The sequence below is a fragment of the Eulemur rufifrons genome, chromosome 7 (genome assembly GCF_041146395.1).
Source record: "Eulemur rufifrons isolate Redbay chromosome 7, OSU_ERuf_1, whole genome shotgun sequence".
Taxonomy (NCBI): Eukaryota; Metazoa; Chordata; class Mammalia; order Primates; family Lemuridae; genus Eulemur; species Eulemur rufifrons.
Genome location: NC_090989.1, coordinates 215261019 through 215276310, shown reverse-complemented (window position 1 = coordinate 215276310; position 15292 = coordinate 215261019). Strand labels below are relative to the sequence as shown.

The following is a 15292-nucleotide window of genomic DNA, read 5'->3' as shown; positions in this document are numbered from 1 at the left end:
ACTCACCGGACACCCTAAGGAAGGAGTCCCATCTGTTATACTGCTCAGTAGCATGTCCCTCCCAAGTCATGTACTTGCAGGAAGCCAAGGCATTTTGTCTTGGCCAGGGGTGAGCCTGGCTTGTCAGAGGACCCCAGAGGTGTTACAGAGAGGCAATTTTCATTCACAGTGTTCACAGAAGCATATTGGCGAACCCACCAGATGCTGAAAGGAGAACTGAAGCCATTATTAATTCATAATTTAACTGAAGCAGAGAAGAGATTATCAGGGAAGGCTTAAAAGAAATCTTGACACACTGAAAATAAGTAAGCTCAGGAAAAATAAATGTTAAGTTAATTTGTTAAATTATTACTCAATATGATGAAGTCTTCCCTGAGCTGCATTCGTAGACAGCAGCCACAAGGTGCTGGTGATATCTTGTAGGGAGAATAGAATGTTCCAGTAGCCATTATTCAGCACGTCCTCTGTACCAATACTGTGCTTAGGTATAGAGAATATAAATGAATGAGACATAGTCCTTGCCTTCAAAGGGCTTACAGATTATGGAAGGAAAACCATCTAAAAAGATGCTTACAATTGGATGCACTAAGTGTTATGCTACAGGGATGTCAGGGCATAGAGCAGTAAGGCACTAAACAAGTAGGGGAGGAGAGATGAAGATTAGGGGGAAAAGGCCTCCCAGGGAAGGTGCCCACAAACCAAGGCTGGGGAAAAAATTGAAGTTGGCCCATGAAGTAAAGGTACTACAGAGCATGTGTAAAAGCCCAGGCAGGAACAACAGAACATCAGGAACTTCAAGCAGTTCCACGTGCCTAGAGAAGACATACAAGGAGGAATGTAGCAAGAAATAAGACAAGAGAGGTAGTCAAATTATGATGCAGCCTATATTTTAAGCTAAGGAATACAGAACTGATCCTGAGGGCAACAAGAAGTCTTTGGCTTTCCAGGAGCCAATGTGATGTATGGAGAAAATTATCTCTGTTAGGATTCATCTGCCTGGAGGGGGAAGTTTAGCCTGAGCAGGAGATAAGATTGCCCAGAGACATTATAAAATGTCTGAAAGGGTGGAAGCTGGGGATGGAAACCTGAAGGACGCAGCATTTGGAATAGGTAAGCAAAAGAAGCCAAGATTGAGGCTGAGAAGAAGGAATTAGAGAGGTTAAAAAAAAAAAAATCAGGTGGCTTCATGGAAAACAGGGAGGAAGGAACTTTAAGAAGGTAATGGACAACTACATTAAATGATGCTGGAGACTAAAACAATGAATATAACAACAAATAAATCATACTGAAAATTAGAAACAATTTAAATCTCCATTAACAGAAAAATAGACAAATTGTTGCATATTCCTACATGGAAATCCTACACAACAGGGAAAACAAATGAACTAGAGCTCTGCAGGTCAACATGAATGAACCTAGCAAAGGTAACAAATTAAAGTAGCAGAAGAAAACATAATAGAATGTTATGTGCTGTTTACTTACATATGTAGCAGAAATATAAAGACATACATTGCAATGATGAATACTAAGTTCAGAAGAGCAGTTTATCTCAAGGTCAGTTGTGATTGGGAGGGTGGTTACATGGGGTTCCTCAACAGAAATGGTGTGATTTCATTTCTTAAGCTAGTTTGTGGATGTATGAGTGCTTATTATAACTTGCGCACGTTGCACATAAAGGTCATTGTTGACCATAACTACGGAATTTTAGTGGAGCTAGAGCAAGCGTGTGTGTTGGTAGCAAGTTGAGGATTCCAGAATGTAGTGGATGGAAGAGGAATGCTGTAAAGACAATGTCTAAGGCTTCACCAGAGGATTACCATTGTTCTAGACACTGGATACAAATACAGGTTCTCAGGCCAATTCTGAGTTCTTCCACTTAGCTGTCTGTTACTTAATTTCTCTGTTCCTCAGTTTCCCCTTTTGTAAAGTGGAATACAATAGGATATTCCTTGCGCAAATGTTAAGAAAATGAAATGAATTCATACTCACAGTGCTTAAAATAAGGCCTAGGACACAAAGTACTAGTTACCAGGGAGTTAGCAAACATCATCAGTACGATACAAAGTGATTCATAGCAAACACAATAAAGTCCTGAATATATACAACACTTACAATTTGCCAACAACTGTGTGAGGTATGTAGAAACTACAGAAACTAAGAGTTATTCGTAGAAATTAACACAGACATAAAAGATTTCATGGACAGAGGAAAAGTTCACTCAGTCGTTCATACATCCCTCATTGAGTGTAGTCTCTGTCCTGGGCACAAGCACAGACACGTTCCTTAGAAAGTTAGACTATTTTTTAAAAAATGCGTTGTCACATCCACATCTCACTTTTATTCGGATCGATCAGTAAACCCTTTCACAAACCCTTAAGTCTGTTGTACCACCATCTTTGGGCTCAGCCCGCAGTCCCGCCCCACGCCCCGCCCGCAGTCCCGCCCCCTCCCCGCCCCGCCCCCCGGAGGCGGGGCCTGCGTGCGGCGCACAGCGAGCGTGCTGGCGTCTCCGCGCACCGCCCCGCCGGCTCCCGCCCACCGACTTGAACTGCGGCCGCTCCTGTAGAGAACTATGAGGCGGGCGCCAACGGCCGGAGCCGCGGGGCGGGAGGCAGCGCGGGAGCGCGACGTTGAGGGGCCGGCCTAGTCTGGGGACCGTGGCTTGCGTCTTCTGCCCGAGCCGCCGCTCCTGCACACCGTGTGGGGCCGCCGCCGTCTGGCCGTGGGTGCCGGAGCGGCCGGGCGGCGACCCGGGGCTCTGTGGTTCGGGCGACGTCTCCGCGGCGGGCATCCCCGAGGCCGCCCTCTGGCCATGATCGACTCCGTGAAGCTGCGCCGCGACAGCGCGGCGGACTTCTTCTCGCACTATGAGTACCTGTGCGCGCTGCAGGACTCGGTGCCGCTTCCCGCCGTGCGCGCCTGCCTGCGGGAGGGCGTGCTGGACTTCAACGCCGACCGCCTCCGCGTGGTGGACTGGGCGCCCCTGCTCAGCACCCTCAAGATTAATAAAGACCTGCCCTTGATCTCTATCAAGAGCTTCTTCCAGCCGTGGCTTGGGGAAACAGGTTTGTGGTTCCCCCTACCAGTGCTTCTCGGTCGGTGCGACCAAGTGGATTTTTAGACAGGTCCAAGGTGGAGCCGGGGCCCTAACTGGTGTCCAGTGCCGGGGTATGTGTGTGGTAGACCGGGTATGCGGCTTGGGACATTTACCAGCTGGGGGACCCTGGGTGAGTCACTCAAGGTCGCTGGGCCTCAGTGTTCTCAACCGTAACATGGGCTTCCTAACAGGACCCCCGAGTTACTGATGCTTGTGGTGCCCTTCGCTCAGTTTGGGACGTCATTAAACATTCGACAGATGTTACCTATTTTATTGAATAACTTTTTTTGTCTAATAGAGAATTAAGCAAGTAGGAAATTCATCCATCCTAGCCTTTGTCTTCATTTTTTAAATGTGTCTATAAGAATTTTGTAGGGTGCTTCACAAACATAAGCCATTTACAGATGTAAGGTGGTATAATTAGGGATCCAAACCCTCTGATTATTCGGAAAACATATTAGGTAAATCATGAATAAGACAGAATAATGATATTCCTTCAAGCACTTAGCGTAGCATTTTGTGCATAAGAGAGACACCTCCCTGTAGAAGCTAGCCAGGTAACAGGAGGGAGCAGTTTGTGCAAAAGTCTTGGGAATAGGAGAGAGTATGGCAAGCTGAGGCGCAGAACTGGAATTTAGAGTTTGAGAAAGAGCAGAGACAGTTGAGGCTGGAAACCGGATGGGGGCCAAATAGGAAAGGCCCTTGTTTGTCTTGTCAAGGACTTTGATGTTTATCCTGAAGGTTGGAAACCACTGAAGGATGGTGAGACGCACTTTCCACAGGGGCTCACTCTGACCTCCATGTGGGGAGCAAATTAAAATGAGAAGGATGAATTGTTGTAATCTAATGCTCCAAAATAAGGTATGGAAAGGAAGGTCTGGATTTCAGACATCTAAGAAAAGGGATGGTAAACCCCATCCATTCTCCTAGTTAGACGAGGGAAGGCAGCAAATTTGGGTGACAGTTTACGGCAGCATCTTTCCATGAGGCGCAGCAGAGCTGGAGAGGATTGGGGGTGGGAAGAGGATCATAGTTCATCATTATTGTTTTAAGAGGTGCCCATGGGGCATCCACTTGTGTCTGCTAGGCAGGTCTGGGCCCAAGATGTACAGATATGGGCTTTGTGGGAGGACAGGTGTTTTAAGGCATGGAAGGGACCTAGGTTGCCCACAAAGAAGATCTAGGAAATTGTTAAGTCTTAAAAATGTTTTTTTAAATGGGTAGTCTTGAATGTATTTATAAGCTGAGGGAAAGTAGCCAGCTGAGAGAGAGGGTGTGAAGATCTAGGAGAGGAAATAATTGTTGATTTATTTAAGGAAGAAAACAAAACAAAACCTGGCCACTTGTCATGTGCCTGGCCGTTTTCTAGGCTCTGGGGTTAGCACCATCTATCTCTTCTGCAAGGACAGTTCAGCACATCCCCTGCTGAAGAGAAGTCAGATTAGTCTCTGCATCTTATTGAGGTGTAGGAGCTGTTCTGTACTTCTGAAAGGCCTTTACTTAACCAAAGTCACAACAAAAACCAAAATAAAGATGGGAGGAACCTTGGAGCCAAGGCTAGGGTACTTGATCTTGCCTAGCATTTTGCACTGAATGTAAGAAAAATGTATTACAGACCATTTCTCTTCAGATATTCTTCACTGAACCTTCTTTATCTCTTGCATCCAGTAGGTCTAGGTTGTAGATTTAACCTCCTAGATATTGTTTTGCCTGGACCATTGCAGAAGCTCCTAGCTGGTTTTGCTGCCCCTGAACTAGGTTTTTCTCAATCATTTGCCTACTTTGGTTCAAATTATCTATTCTTAAAGTGACATGCCTACCTGGGACCAGTGTGTGTTGGTTGCACAACTTGTGCTCTGCACAGAGCCGCTGATATCCGAGCTGTGCACTGCCAAGCCTCATGGGTTAGTTGGCCCCGAGGAAGGGGTGTGTTTTCTAACCATTCCCTTTATTTGGCCCTGCAGCAGTGAGGCACAGTTTTCTAAACTGCTAGGGGCACCCTTAATGTGTCAGTGGTAGCCCTGGTCCTCATCACCTGTGGCGTAAAAGCCAACTCTCTCCCAGGCTTGCTTCAGCCTCTCAATTTTAATTTCTGACTCTTTTCCTGCTATTCCTCTGGGCTTTAGTCATCTCCACCTGCAGTATTTACAGTGCCCTGCAGGTGTCAGGCTTGGATACCTTTGTACATGCTGCTCCCTCTATGGTTAATGCATCACCCACTCTGCTCCCATGTAATCATTCTCATCTTTCTAGATTCAACTTCAGGGTATCTTGAAGTCATCCCTTAGATGCAACTTCTTTGCTTCCAGAAGAACCTCTCTATATATAGTTTGTGCATATCTCATGGGGCTTGAGTTTACATGTATCCCTCCTTAAGAGGATTGTGTCTTAGCACAGAGCAGAAGCTTTCTAATGATAAACTCTGTGATTAAAATCACTAATTTTACCATAACTTTGCTTTAGGTTCTGACACAAATAAAGTTTGCAGAAGTCGTGTTCCTGCAATAAGATTCAAAGATGTGACCTTCCAGTTATGTAAAGCTCTTAAAGGCTGCTTAAGTATATCAAGCGTGCTAAGGAACCTGGAGCTAAATGGACTAGTTCTGAGAGAGAGAGATTTAACTGTTTTAACAAAGGTAAGCTTTCTGCAACATGACTTGCAAACATTTGATAGTTACTTTTGGAGGAAAAAAACTCAATAAATTTTTTAACTTTTTCCCCTCATTAAAGGGATTGAATAAATCGGCTTCTTTGGTGCACCTGTCTCTTGCAAATTGTCCAATTGGAGATGGAGGTTTAGAAAGTGAGTTTAAATCTAATTAACTCTCTTCCCATCAGACTGGTTCCCTACATGCCATGTTAATTCCTGTCTGTACCTTTTTCTTACTGCTGCTTCTGTCTGGACTGCCTCCTGTGCCTGTTCAAACCTTGGTCCAGTCTCATGTCTGCCATGAAAGCTTGTCATGCTGAATACCCCCCGAACTACTTTTTACTTAAGGTTGTGATAAGCCATAGACCACACAAATATGTACTGTTTGGTATCCTCTGTTTTTTACATTTGTTCATCTTTTAAAGTTTTTCTTTAAGAAATATTTATGGGAAGGACAGAAGCAAAATGTAAAAAGAAAAATCATCATTATTTTAGATAGTTAAAGCATCCATATACAGTCAATTTTAATGCATTGTGATATGTGCCAAAATAGAAAATATTTACAAAGTGCTGTTGGAGCATATAAAAGGCTGGAAAACTCAGTGGGGTTGGGGAGTCATGGAAGTCATCACAGAAGGTGACTGTTGATTGGGGTCCTGAAGAATTAGTGAGTGTTTGTTGTGTGGAATAGTGGTCTGGAGGGGTAGAGAAGTCTGCATTTCAATTTGCGGGAACAGAGTTTGAGGTCCTCTATGTTCTTTTGTTCTAGTAGATTAGGTGCTCTGGTATAGTACCTAATAAAATTCCGGGTTTATAGTTGACACTAAATTGTTGATTGATAATCAAGATTGAGTTCTGATGTTGGAAATGAAAATAGGAAGAGACTTAGGCTTTTTAGATTTTTCTTTTTATTTCATATATCTCAAAAGGTACATAATACTTTACTGTGTGGTCTGGAATAAGTTTGCAATATTCAGGTTACTCAATTTTAGCATCTAAATAGAGTTAAACTATTGTGTAAACTGGAACAACACTTTATAACTGACATATTTTAGAATGTCCGAATCCATCAGTTGCTTGGGAAGATTGTAGATGGTGATTTTAAGAATACAGTTTTAAACTAGAATAGACACAAGAAAAGCAAATAAATCAAGGTTGTATAGGCTCTTCACCTTACTTTGTATGTGATCTTTTTTTCCTTTTAGTTATTTGTCAAGGTATAAAGAGCTCTATCACTCTTCAGACAGTCAACTTCACGGGGTGTAATCTGACATGGCAGGGAGCAGATCACATGGCCAAGATCTTAAAGGTGACTTTATGTTCAAAATTTCATGAAAACATATTATGTGATTGAGGCACACGAGTATTTTGACACAAGATGGAACTTATTTTTGTCTTTTGATGCATATGGTGGTTACAGTTTTGTTGAATGAACATGACCAGTTTTCAGTTTGAGGTTCTACCATTTAGTAAAGATCATGTACTTAATCCTAGAAATAAGAGATTTAAAATATCATACATTATGAGCAATACTTTTGCATACTTTTAGTTATTGAAAATGTTTATTGTGGCACTGAAAGTTTATGCTGTTACAGCCGTTAAATGACTCAAATATTTGTTAACTACTGTAGTTTATAAACTAATAAAAATCACTACATTAACATTTTGTAAATACAGGTTTTTTTATTTTATTTATTTATTTATTTTTTCTTTCTTGATAAGGCCCACCAGGAGCATAAATACAGGTTTTAAAACAATAATTTTAAAGGTGATTTAACAACTTTATATTGGTTAAAACTACTATATTTAGGTCTAAAATTACTTAATAATTTGATCTGAAGCCTTTTTAGTAGTTTGATGGTGTAGATCAGGGATAGGCAGGCTATGGCCTGTGGACCAAATCCAGCCCATTGCCTATTTTTGTAAATAAAGTTTTTGGAACATACCTATGCCCATTTGTTTTCATAGTAACTGTGGCTACTTTCACACTACTCCAGGAGAGTTTAACAGTTGCAAAAGAAACTGTATGACTTACAAAGCTGAAAGTGCTTACTTTCGGGCCTTTACAGAGCAAACCCACTGACCCCTGGGATAGATAATGGTCAAGAGTGTGGATTCTGAAGCCAGACAGCCTGGGTTAAAATCCCAGATCTCCCATTTAATACCTTGTGACCACGGGCAAATTACTTAACCTCTCTGTGCCTCAGTTTCCTCATCTTTAAAATATGTATAAGAAAACCTTTGTCAATCATTCTGAGAATTAAATGAACTAATGTGTATAAAATAGTGCCTGGCACATAATAAGCACTATGTAAGTGTTTCCTGTTATTTCCTCTTGTTGCTTTTATACAGTTATTAATAGAAAAATGACACTAACAATTTTCCTTTGAGAGTATCATAGGAGCTTTGAGTCTTTTGTTGTTTAAGAATGCAATAAGATTTTTTTCTCTTTTAAAGTCAGTGTTTCCTGTCACTGAAATTTACTTTATGAACAGAGAAACTAAACTGATTATATGTCTTTAAGGTAATACCTGTGGTTAAAATTCAAGCCACCGATTTCCTAAGGCCTATCAACCTGGCTTTGCATATTCTAGGTCTCTAAAGTTGGTGTACCTACCCAAAGATATATGTGAGAACCCTTGGGTTAGGAGAAGAAAATATTAGAACTGCTGTTTTATTTTTTGTAGCATTTAAAAAATATCTGTTGTTTCTGTATAGTTTATAATGTATGTAAAATAGGTATACAGAACTTCATATATATAATTTATTGATAAATAAGACACATGTTAAAACAATGTCTACTTGTAGGATGCCCAATCAAGTGTTTGGCATGATGGAATTTAGAGGGTCAGCAAAGATAGGATTAGAACCAATTCCTTGATTTGGCAGATAAGGAAAATAAAATTCTTGGAAGTTAATTAAGTTGTTGGTTTACATAAATAATCAGCAGGTCACCAGTGGTTGGAGTCACACAACTAATCAGCAGCAGAGTAGAATCTGGGTCACTAGACTCCTAAACCAGAGTCTACTGTCTAATCAATCTGTCAGGTTGACTTTCCTGTCATACCCACTTGATGTGTATGTATAAAGCTCTGATGTAATCAACCATACTTAGTTCCTTTTAGTGTTTCTGTTTCCTTATTCAGGTGTTTTAATTTCATCTTATTAAATCTTTGAAGTATCAGACCATGAGAAGGCATGAAGAAACCTGGGCTGAGAGTCTTCGCTATAGGAGACCTGATCTTGACTGTATGGCTGGCTTAAGGCGTATCACGTTGAATTGCAACACGCTCATTGGTGACATAGGTGCAAGTGCTTTTGCGAACTCTCTCAGTGAGGATTTGTGGCTGAGAGGTAAGTTAAATGAACTTCTAAAATGGAAAATACTGAATTTTTTAAATATTAATTATGCTTAGTTCTTGGTACAATAATGTTATAAGATTTTTTGAAAGCTTTTTTTTCTAATAACTTTTATTTTGCTTTTAAGCTTTTATAAAAGTTACATATATTCTTTATAGAAAATAGAGAGTAACAAGAACTCAATATCACCTATAAAGACTTTTGATACATGTTGCTAAATTGCCTTCTGAAAATTCTAGTCATTTTGTAGTGCACAGTAACAGTGTATGTGAAGTCTATACTTTCATAAACACTGGATTGTGTCAGTTTTAAAACTTAAAACTTTACAGAAATAAGAAACATCCGCTTCCCCCGGCCCTGCTTCTTTTAATGCAGGTGGGATTGCTCTCTAAGTTTCATACCTTTTTTTACTCAATGTAGCATAAGCATCTTAACAAATCAATAAATTTATATCTATCACATCATTTTTAGTGACTGTTAAAAGTTCCATTATGTTAACATACCATAGTACACTTGGCTTATTCATTCTTGTTAGATATATTTTTCACTGTTACAAACAGTACTTTGATACACTTCCTTGTCCATACCTCTAATTATTTCCTTTTGGTAAATCCTTAGAAGAACAGTTACCATGTTAACAGAGTGTGCATATTTTAAAGGCTTTTGTTATATGATCTTGGCCTAATCTGATAGGAGAACAATTATATTTCATCGTTTTAATTTGTATTAAGTACTAGTGAGATTTACTGGCTGCTTTTATTAATTTGGCTAGCTGGATAATTACATCCTATGCTCATTCTTCTGTGGTAAGAGTTGGTAAGGATTTATATATCTGCCTTACTATTTCTGTGTGTTGTGGAGTATCCTAAGTCAGTTTAGTCTTCTACAACAGAATGCCATAGACTGAGTGGTGTAAACAGAAGACATGTATTTCCCATAGTTCTGGAGGCTGGCCAATCTAAGATCACGGCACCACTAGATCCAGTGTCTGGTGAGGGTGTTCTTCTGGCTTGTAGATGCTGTCTTCCTGTATCCTCAGATGGTGGAGAGAGCACTCTAATCTTTTTCTTCTAATAAGGGCACTAATCCCTCTGTGAGGGCTCCATTCTCAAGGCCTCATCTAAACCTAATTACCTCCCAAAGGCCCCACTTCCTAATACCATCCCATTGGAGGTTAGAGTTTCAACATTAATACTGGGGGGACACAAACTTATAATCCATAACATGGGGTTTTGAAAGATTTCAGTAGTTATTTTAATGTAATAGTATACATGATGCTTTAAAAGAAAGGCTCATACGATATTCTCCTCTGATACAATCTTTTTTATACCTGTGCTTTTGTGATGATCCCTTTGGGTTTAAATGAGTAGATCGTTCATCCTCAGTGCTGCTATTATTCATAAGCATTTGTTCAGTTCTTTGACCTTTTACTGAGAGAGAGTTCTTCGTGACCATCATTTTTTCCTGGTAGGCTTTTAGCATGTAATCTCTATTCACACATTCTTTGGATTCATTATTTGTATCACCTTAGAATTCTTTCTTTGTCATTTTTATTCTGAAACTAACAGTTCTTACATTTCTTCTATTTTTCTTTTCCCCTTTTAATGTAAGTTTTTAGTCATTTGAAGTTCAAGATCTTGATCACGAATGCAGTGCAATTTCTGAGCTCTGCCTAGTTTTTGTCTGTGAGATTTATCCTACCACTAGCATTCTTGCTAATTATGAACTGATATTCATCTTGTGATGTTTTTCTCTCACAAATTATGTAGAGTTACTCTTCAACTCTGTAATAGTAAAATATGTTGGATAATTTAGTGATACTAATTCACACCTAATGGGCGCGGTGTGCGCTTTCTGGGGGATGGGCACACTTGTAGCTCTGACTCGGGCAGTGCAAAGGTGATATATGTAACCAAAGTGTTTGCACCCCTGTAGTATTCTGAAATGAAATTAAAAAAATTATTGGTACTAAAGGGGGGATAATCATGGCACATCCAAGAAGAGGGCTTTTTTTTTTTTGATTTTGGGTTGTGTGTGTGCATATGCTTTTCTATATGTTTTTCTATTTTCACTTTTTCAATACCCAAGATTAAAAACCTGCCATGACTAGTCTTGGGCAGGAATCTTCCAGACATGAATAAGTGAAAGTTGTCTGTGTGTTAAATCTGTATAGAGTTGGCAAGTGACCCTTTGTCTTTTATCAAAAGCACTTGACCTGCAACAGTGCGGCCTCACCAATGAAGGAGCAAAGGCTTTACTGGAGGCCCTTGAAACCAATAGAACTCTTGTTGTTCTGGATATAAGGAAAAATCCACTCATTGGTATGTCACCACAGTTTTTTTTATTGACTTAACAAATAGCAGGAAAAAAAGAGTTTGTTCATGTATTGACAATTTTTAAAACTTAATGTGTTTGCTTTCGTAATCTTATACTTTCCTAATCTTGCACTTCCTTATGTTTTTAGCAGGAAATTTTCTGATTAAAATGAGTTATACTTGTAACTTGCTTTTGGCTGCTACTCTAGATAGAAGGAAACCTAGAAAATGGATCTGCTTCCACCAAGAGCATTATTTTCTTCTTGTGGAACCTGTGAATTCTTGGAAAGACTATTTCATTCATTTGTTAACTTGACAAGTAATTTTCAAATACTTCTGTGTGCCAGACACGGGTTTAGGCACTAAGTATGTAGTAGTGAACTAGCTAGGCGAAGTCTTGCCCTCATGAAGCTTACATTCTAGTGGGGGAGTTCTGATAAAAATGAGGAAACAGATAAGTAATGTGATTTAGGTAGTAGGAAGTGCAAAAATACCTTAAGATAAGAAGACACATGGGGGCAAGTGGGACTATATTAGATAGGTTTGTCTGGGAACAGCTTCACTGGAGAAGTGACATTTGAGTAGAAACTTAAGAGAGGAACAAGCCCTGGAAGATTGAGGGAAAGTACCTTCTAGGACAAGGAGGCAATGAGTGCGTAGAAGAGGTGGCAGGGTGAGTGGGTTATTTAAGAAAAAGCAAGGAGGCCAGCATGGTTGGAGCACTGAATGAGGGAGAGCATGGTGTGAGGTCACTGACTAGCTAGTCAGTGGCCTGATCTTGTAAAGTTTTCTAAATGAGCTGAAAATGATGGGAGGGTTTTGAAGTAAAAAAAGGCATGATCCAAGTAGTGTTTTAATCAGATGACTCTGGTGTAGAGAATAGACTTGGGGAGTGGGGAAACAGATAAAAGGGAAAGTAAGGAGACCAGTTGAGACCTTCATGAAATGGTCCAAGAGGGAGATGGTTATGGCTTATCTTAGGGTGGAAGGCTGGAGGCAGTAAAAAGTGGTTGAAGCAAGGTATAGCTAACAAGACTTGCAGACAAATTAGATGTGAGGTATAAAGGAAATAATAATTTTTTAAGTCCTAAATGATTATTTAAGGTAGTACAACTGGGTAGCACCATGTACTGAGAAAAGGAGGCTGTGGAAAAGAACAGCTTTGAACATGTATCATGACTTTAATTTGGTTACATTAGGCACTTTTTCGGTAGCTAAATGTCTGAACAGTGTCCAGACTATTGCTTTTCTATCCAAAGTCACTTTAGTTCCAAAGTGTTTAGATTTGATCTTTGCTGCTGCCAAAGTAGTAGCCGCTGGGGAAATATGTGACGTGGCATACTTTGATCTTACGTTTTTGAGGCAGAAATTAGAATACTCAAAGAGGGAAATAGGTATATAATTATATATTTCATATTTAATTTTATGGGAAAAGCAGTAATTACTTGGCTTTTGTTTTAAATGGGAATAGCCACTCATTGGGAAACAATTACTGTAATTTCAATTTTCATTTTACTTTAGATCATTCTATGATGAAAGCAGTTATCAAAAAAGTTCTCCAGAATGGAAGGAGTGCTAAGTCAGAGGTATAACATGTTTTATTCCTCTAGAAAGAATTTCTTTTTAAGTGCTTGTTTTTCTTCTGTTTTTGTTTGTTTTTTGTTTTTTCAAAGAAATGGGGATCTCGCTGTATTACCCAGGCTAGCCTTGAACTCCTAGGCTCAAGCAATCTTCCTACCTCAGCCTCCAGAGTAGCTGGGACTACAAGCACATGCCACTGTGCCTGACTCCTCTTCTGTTTTTAATAAAGTAAAATTAAGGCACTTTTCTGCCATCTTAAATTAAAGTTTTCAGTCAAATAAAATGACTTTTCTGTTTTTGAAAATATTGTATGATTTTTTTAATTTGGGGTCCCAGAGCTGCTGATTGCAAACTTGTTATTAACTCAGGATATGTTAATAATTTCTAGTTAAGACCAAACTCTCATAAATTACCTGTAACTGAAATGGAATATTTACTGTCTCTCTTCTAGTACCAATGGATAACTTCTCCATCAGTGAAGGAACCACTGAAAACTGCTAGACAGAAAAAGAAAACTATAATTCTAGGAAGTGGTCGAAAAGGAAAAGCTACTATTAGAATTGGTAACCCTTTCTGTCTTGGCTTTTTATGTGTTCCGGTGTGCTAAAATTAAAATCTCTTCTCATTCTGTAGTATCAATAATGGCAACCAATATTGACTACATGCATATTATGAGGACTAAAATTGTTTTGATAGTGATTATGAGAATTTATGGAATGTAGAAATATTAATGAATCATAAGGAAAGGGATGCTAGTACTTCCATTTTTTTTAATTAACTGTCTTTATTGTTTGTTTTTCATAAAATACTCATCATTTTGGATATGTTTCCTGGTTGATGATTACTTTTGATACTTTGCAGTTGAAATTTGGGATGCACTTTAATGACAGTTTTAGTAGTGCTTTTGAGTGGTTTCTTCTTCTTCTTTTTTTTTTTTTTTGAGACAGGGTCTCACTCTGTTGCCCAGGCTAGAGTGCAGTGACATCATCACAGCTCACTGCAACCTCAAACTCCTGGGCTCAAGCAATCCTCCTGCCTCAGCCTCCCAAGTAGCTGGGACTACAGGTGCATACCACTGCTCCTGGCTAATTTTTTTGAAAAATTTTTTGTAGATATGGGTCTCTATATTGCCCACACTAATCTTGAATTCCTAGCCTCAAGCAGTCCTTCTACCTGAGCCCCCCAAAGTGCTAAGATTACAGGTATGAGCCACTGCACCTGGCCAAGTGTTTTTTTTTTTTTTAATGAAGAATTATTATTTCATGCTATAGGAAATGAAATTTCTTGCTAGTTCCATTTTTTTCCCCTTGTTCCTTCCTCTTCCCTTGCAAAGTTTTATCCAAAGTTATTTAATCAGGTAACACTTTCTTTCAATGATGAAAAAATCTTAAAATATACATAATGCTTATAAAACAGTACTGCAGACAAGTTTATTGATCTGAGATGGAACATTTTAGAAAAGCATTTTCTAAATGTGTGCTGTAATGTATATTTAATCTTCCAAGTAATAGTCTAGAATGTTAAAGTTAAGTCTATGGTTTCATGACCAAGTTAATGAAAATTCTTCATTATAAAACTCTTTAACAACTGGTGACATAAGTTTTACATTCTCTGAATATGTAAATTTGGTATAATCTAGTTCTGATATTTTTGTATTGTTTCTAAAGAGTGCTTTTATTTTCTATAATGTATTATCTTTAGTCACAAAAGCCTTTTTTATATGATAAGAATGAATGACAGAGTATAATAAATTAAGCCATATTATTGTGAAACTGACTTTTTCTTGTAAGTAACTTTCCTTTTGAAACAATAAAACCATAAGAATTAATATAGAAGAAACAAAATAAATTTTTCAAGTTTATAACCTGCCAATTTCCCAGAAAAAGGTTTGTGGTAACTTTACTTATATACCAAATACATTAAGATCATCAAACAGTTAACAGCAAATAATCTTTTATTTGGATGCTACCTGAAAATCTTATCACTGACCTGTACAATTAAAATTGGTTAAGCTATAAAACTTAGTAATATAACATAATATATAAGACATCTTAGAAATTATATAATTTTGGTAGCTGGTGGTATATAACAAGATAGCATGCAATAAGAATAAAAACCAAAATTTTTTTCATACTTAGCATGATTAAAGAAAACGGAAATGTGACTGAAGTTTATAAGCTCACTGAGCTATTTTATGAATAATTTTATTTCTTGGGCTTTTTTTTTTTTTTTTTTCTGATTGGCTTCAGTTATTTGGAGACATAGAGGTAAGCTAAATCAGTGTCTGGC

General features: G+C 38.7%; 1 protein-coding gene across 3 annotated transcripts in view; it reads left to right on the top strand.

Moving 5' to 3' along the window:
- The first annotated feature begins 2542 nt into the window (after positions 1-2542).
- The window catches only part of CEP78 (centrosomal protein 78), a 36685-nt gene continuing 23935 nt past the window's right edge, over positions 2543-15292 (top strand). For 2 of the 3 annotated variants that reach the window (XM_069474096.1, XM_069474095.1), the window contains exons 1-8: positions 2543-3065; positions 5561-5733; positions 5828-5900; positions 6953-7056; positions 8927-9101; positions 11315-11428; positions 12944-13008; positions 13455-13566. In XM_069474096.1, coding sequence (XP_069330197.1) covers positions 2813-3065; positions 5561-5733; positions 5828-5900; positions 6953-7056; positions 8927-9101; positions 11315-11428; positions 12944-13008; positions 13455-13566 — 1069 coding nt within the window. In that variant the 5' untranslated portion in view covers positions 2543-2812. The remainder of the gene's footprint in view (positions 3066-5560; positions 5734-5827; positions 5901-6952; positions 7057-8926; positions 9102-11314; positions 11429-12943; positions 13009-13454; positions 13567-15292) is intronic. The other variant, XM_069474097.1, reaches the window with a different exon arrangement.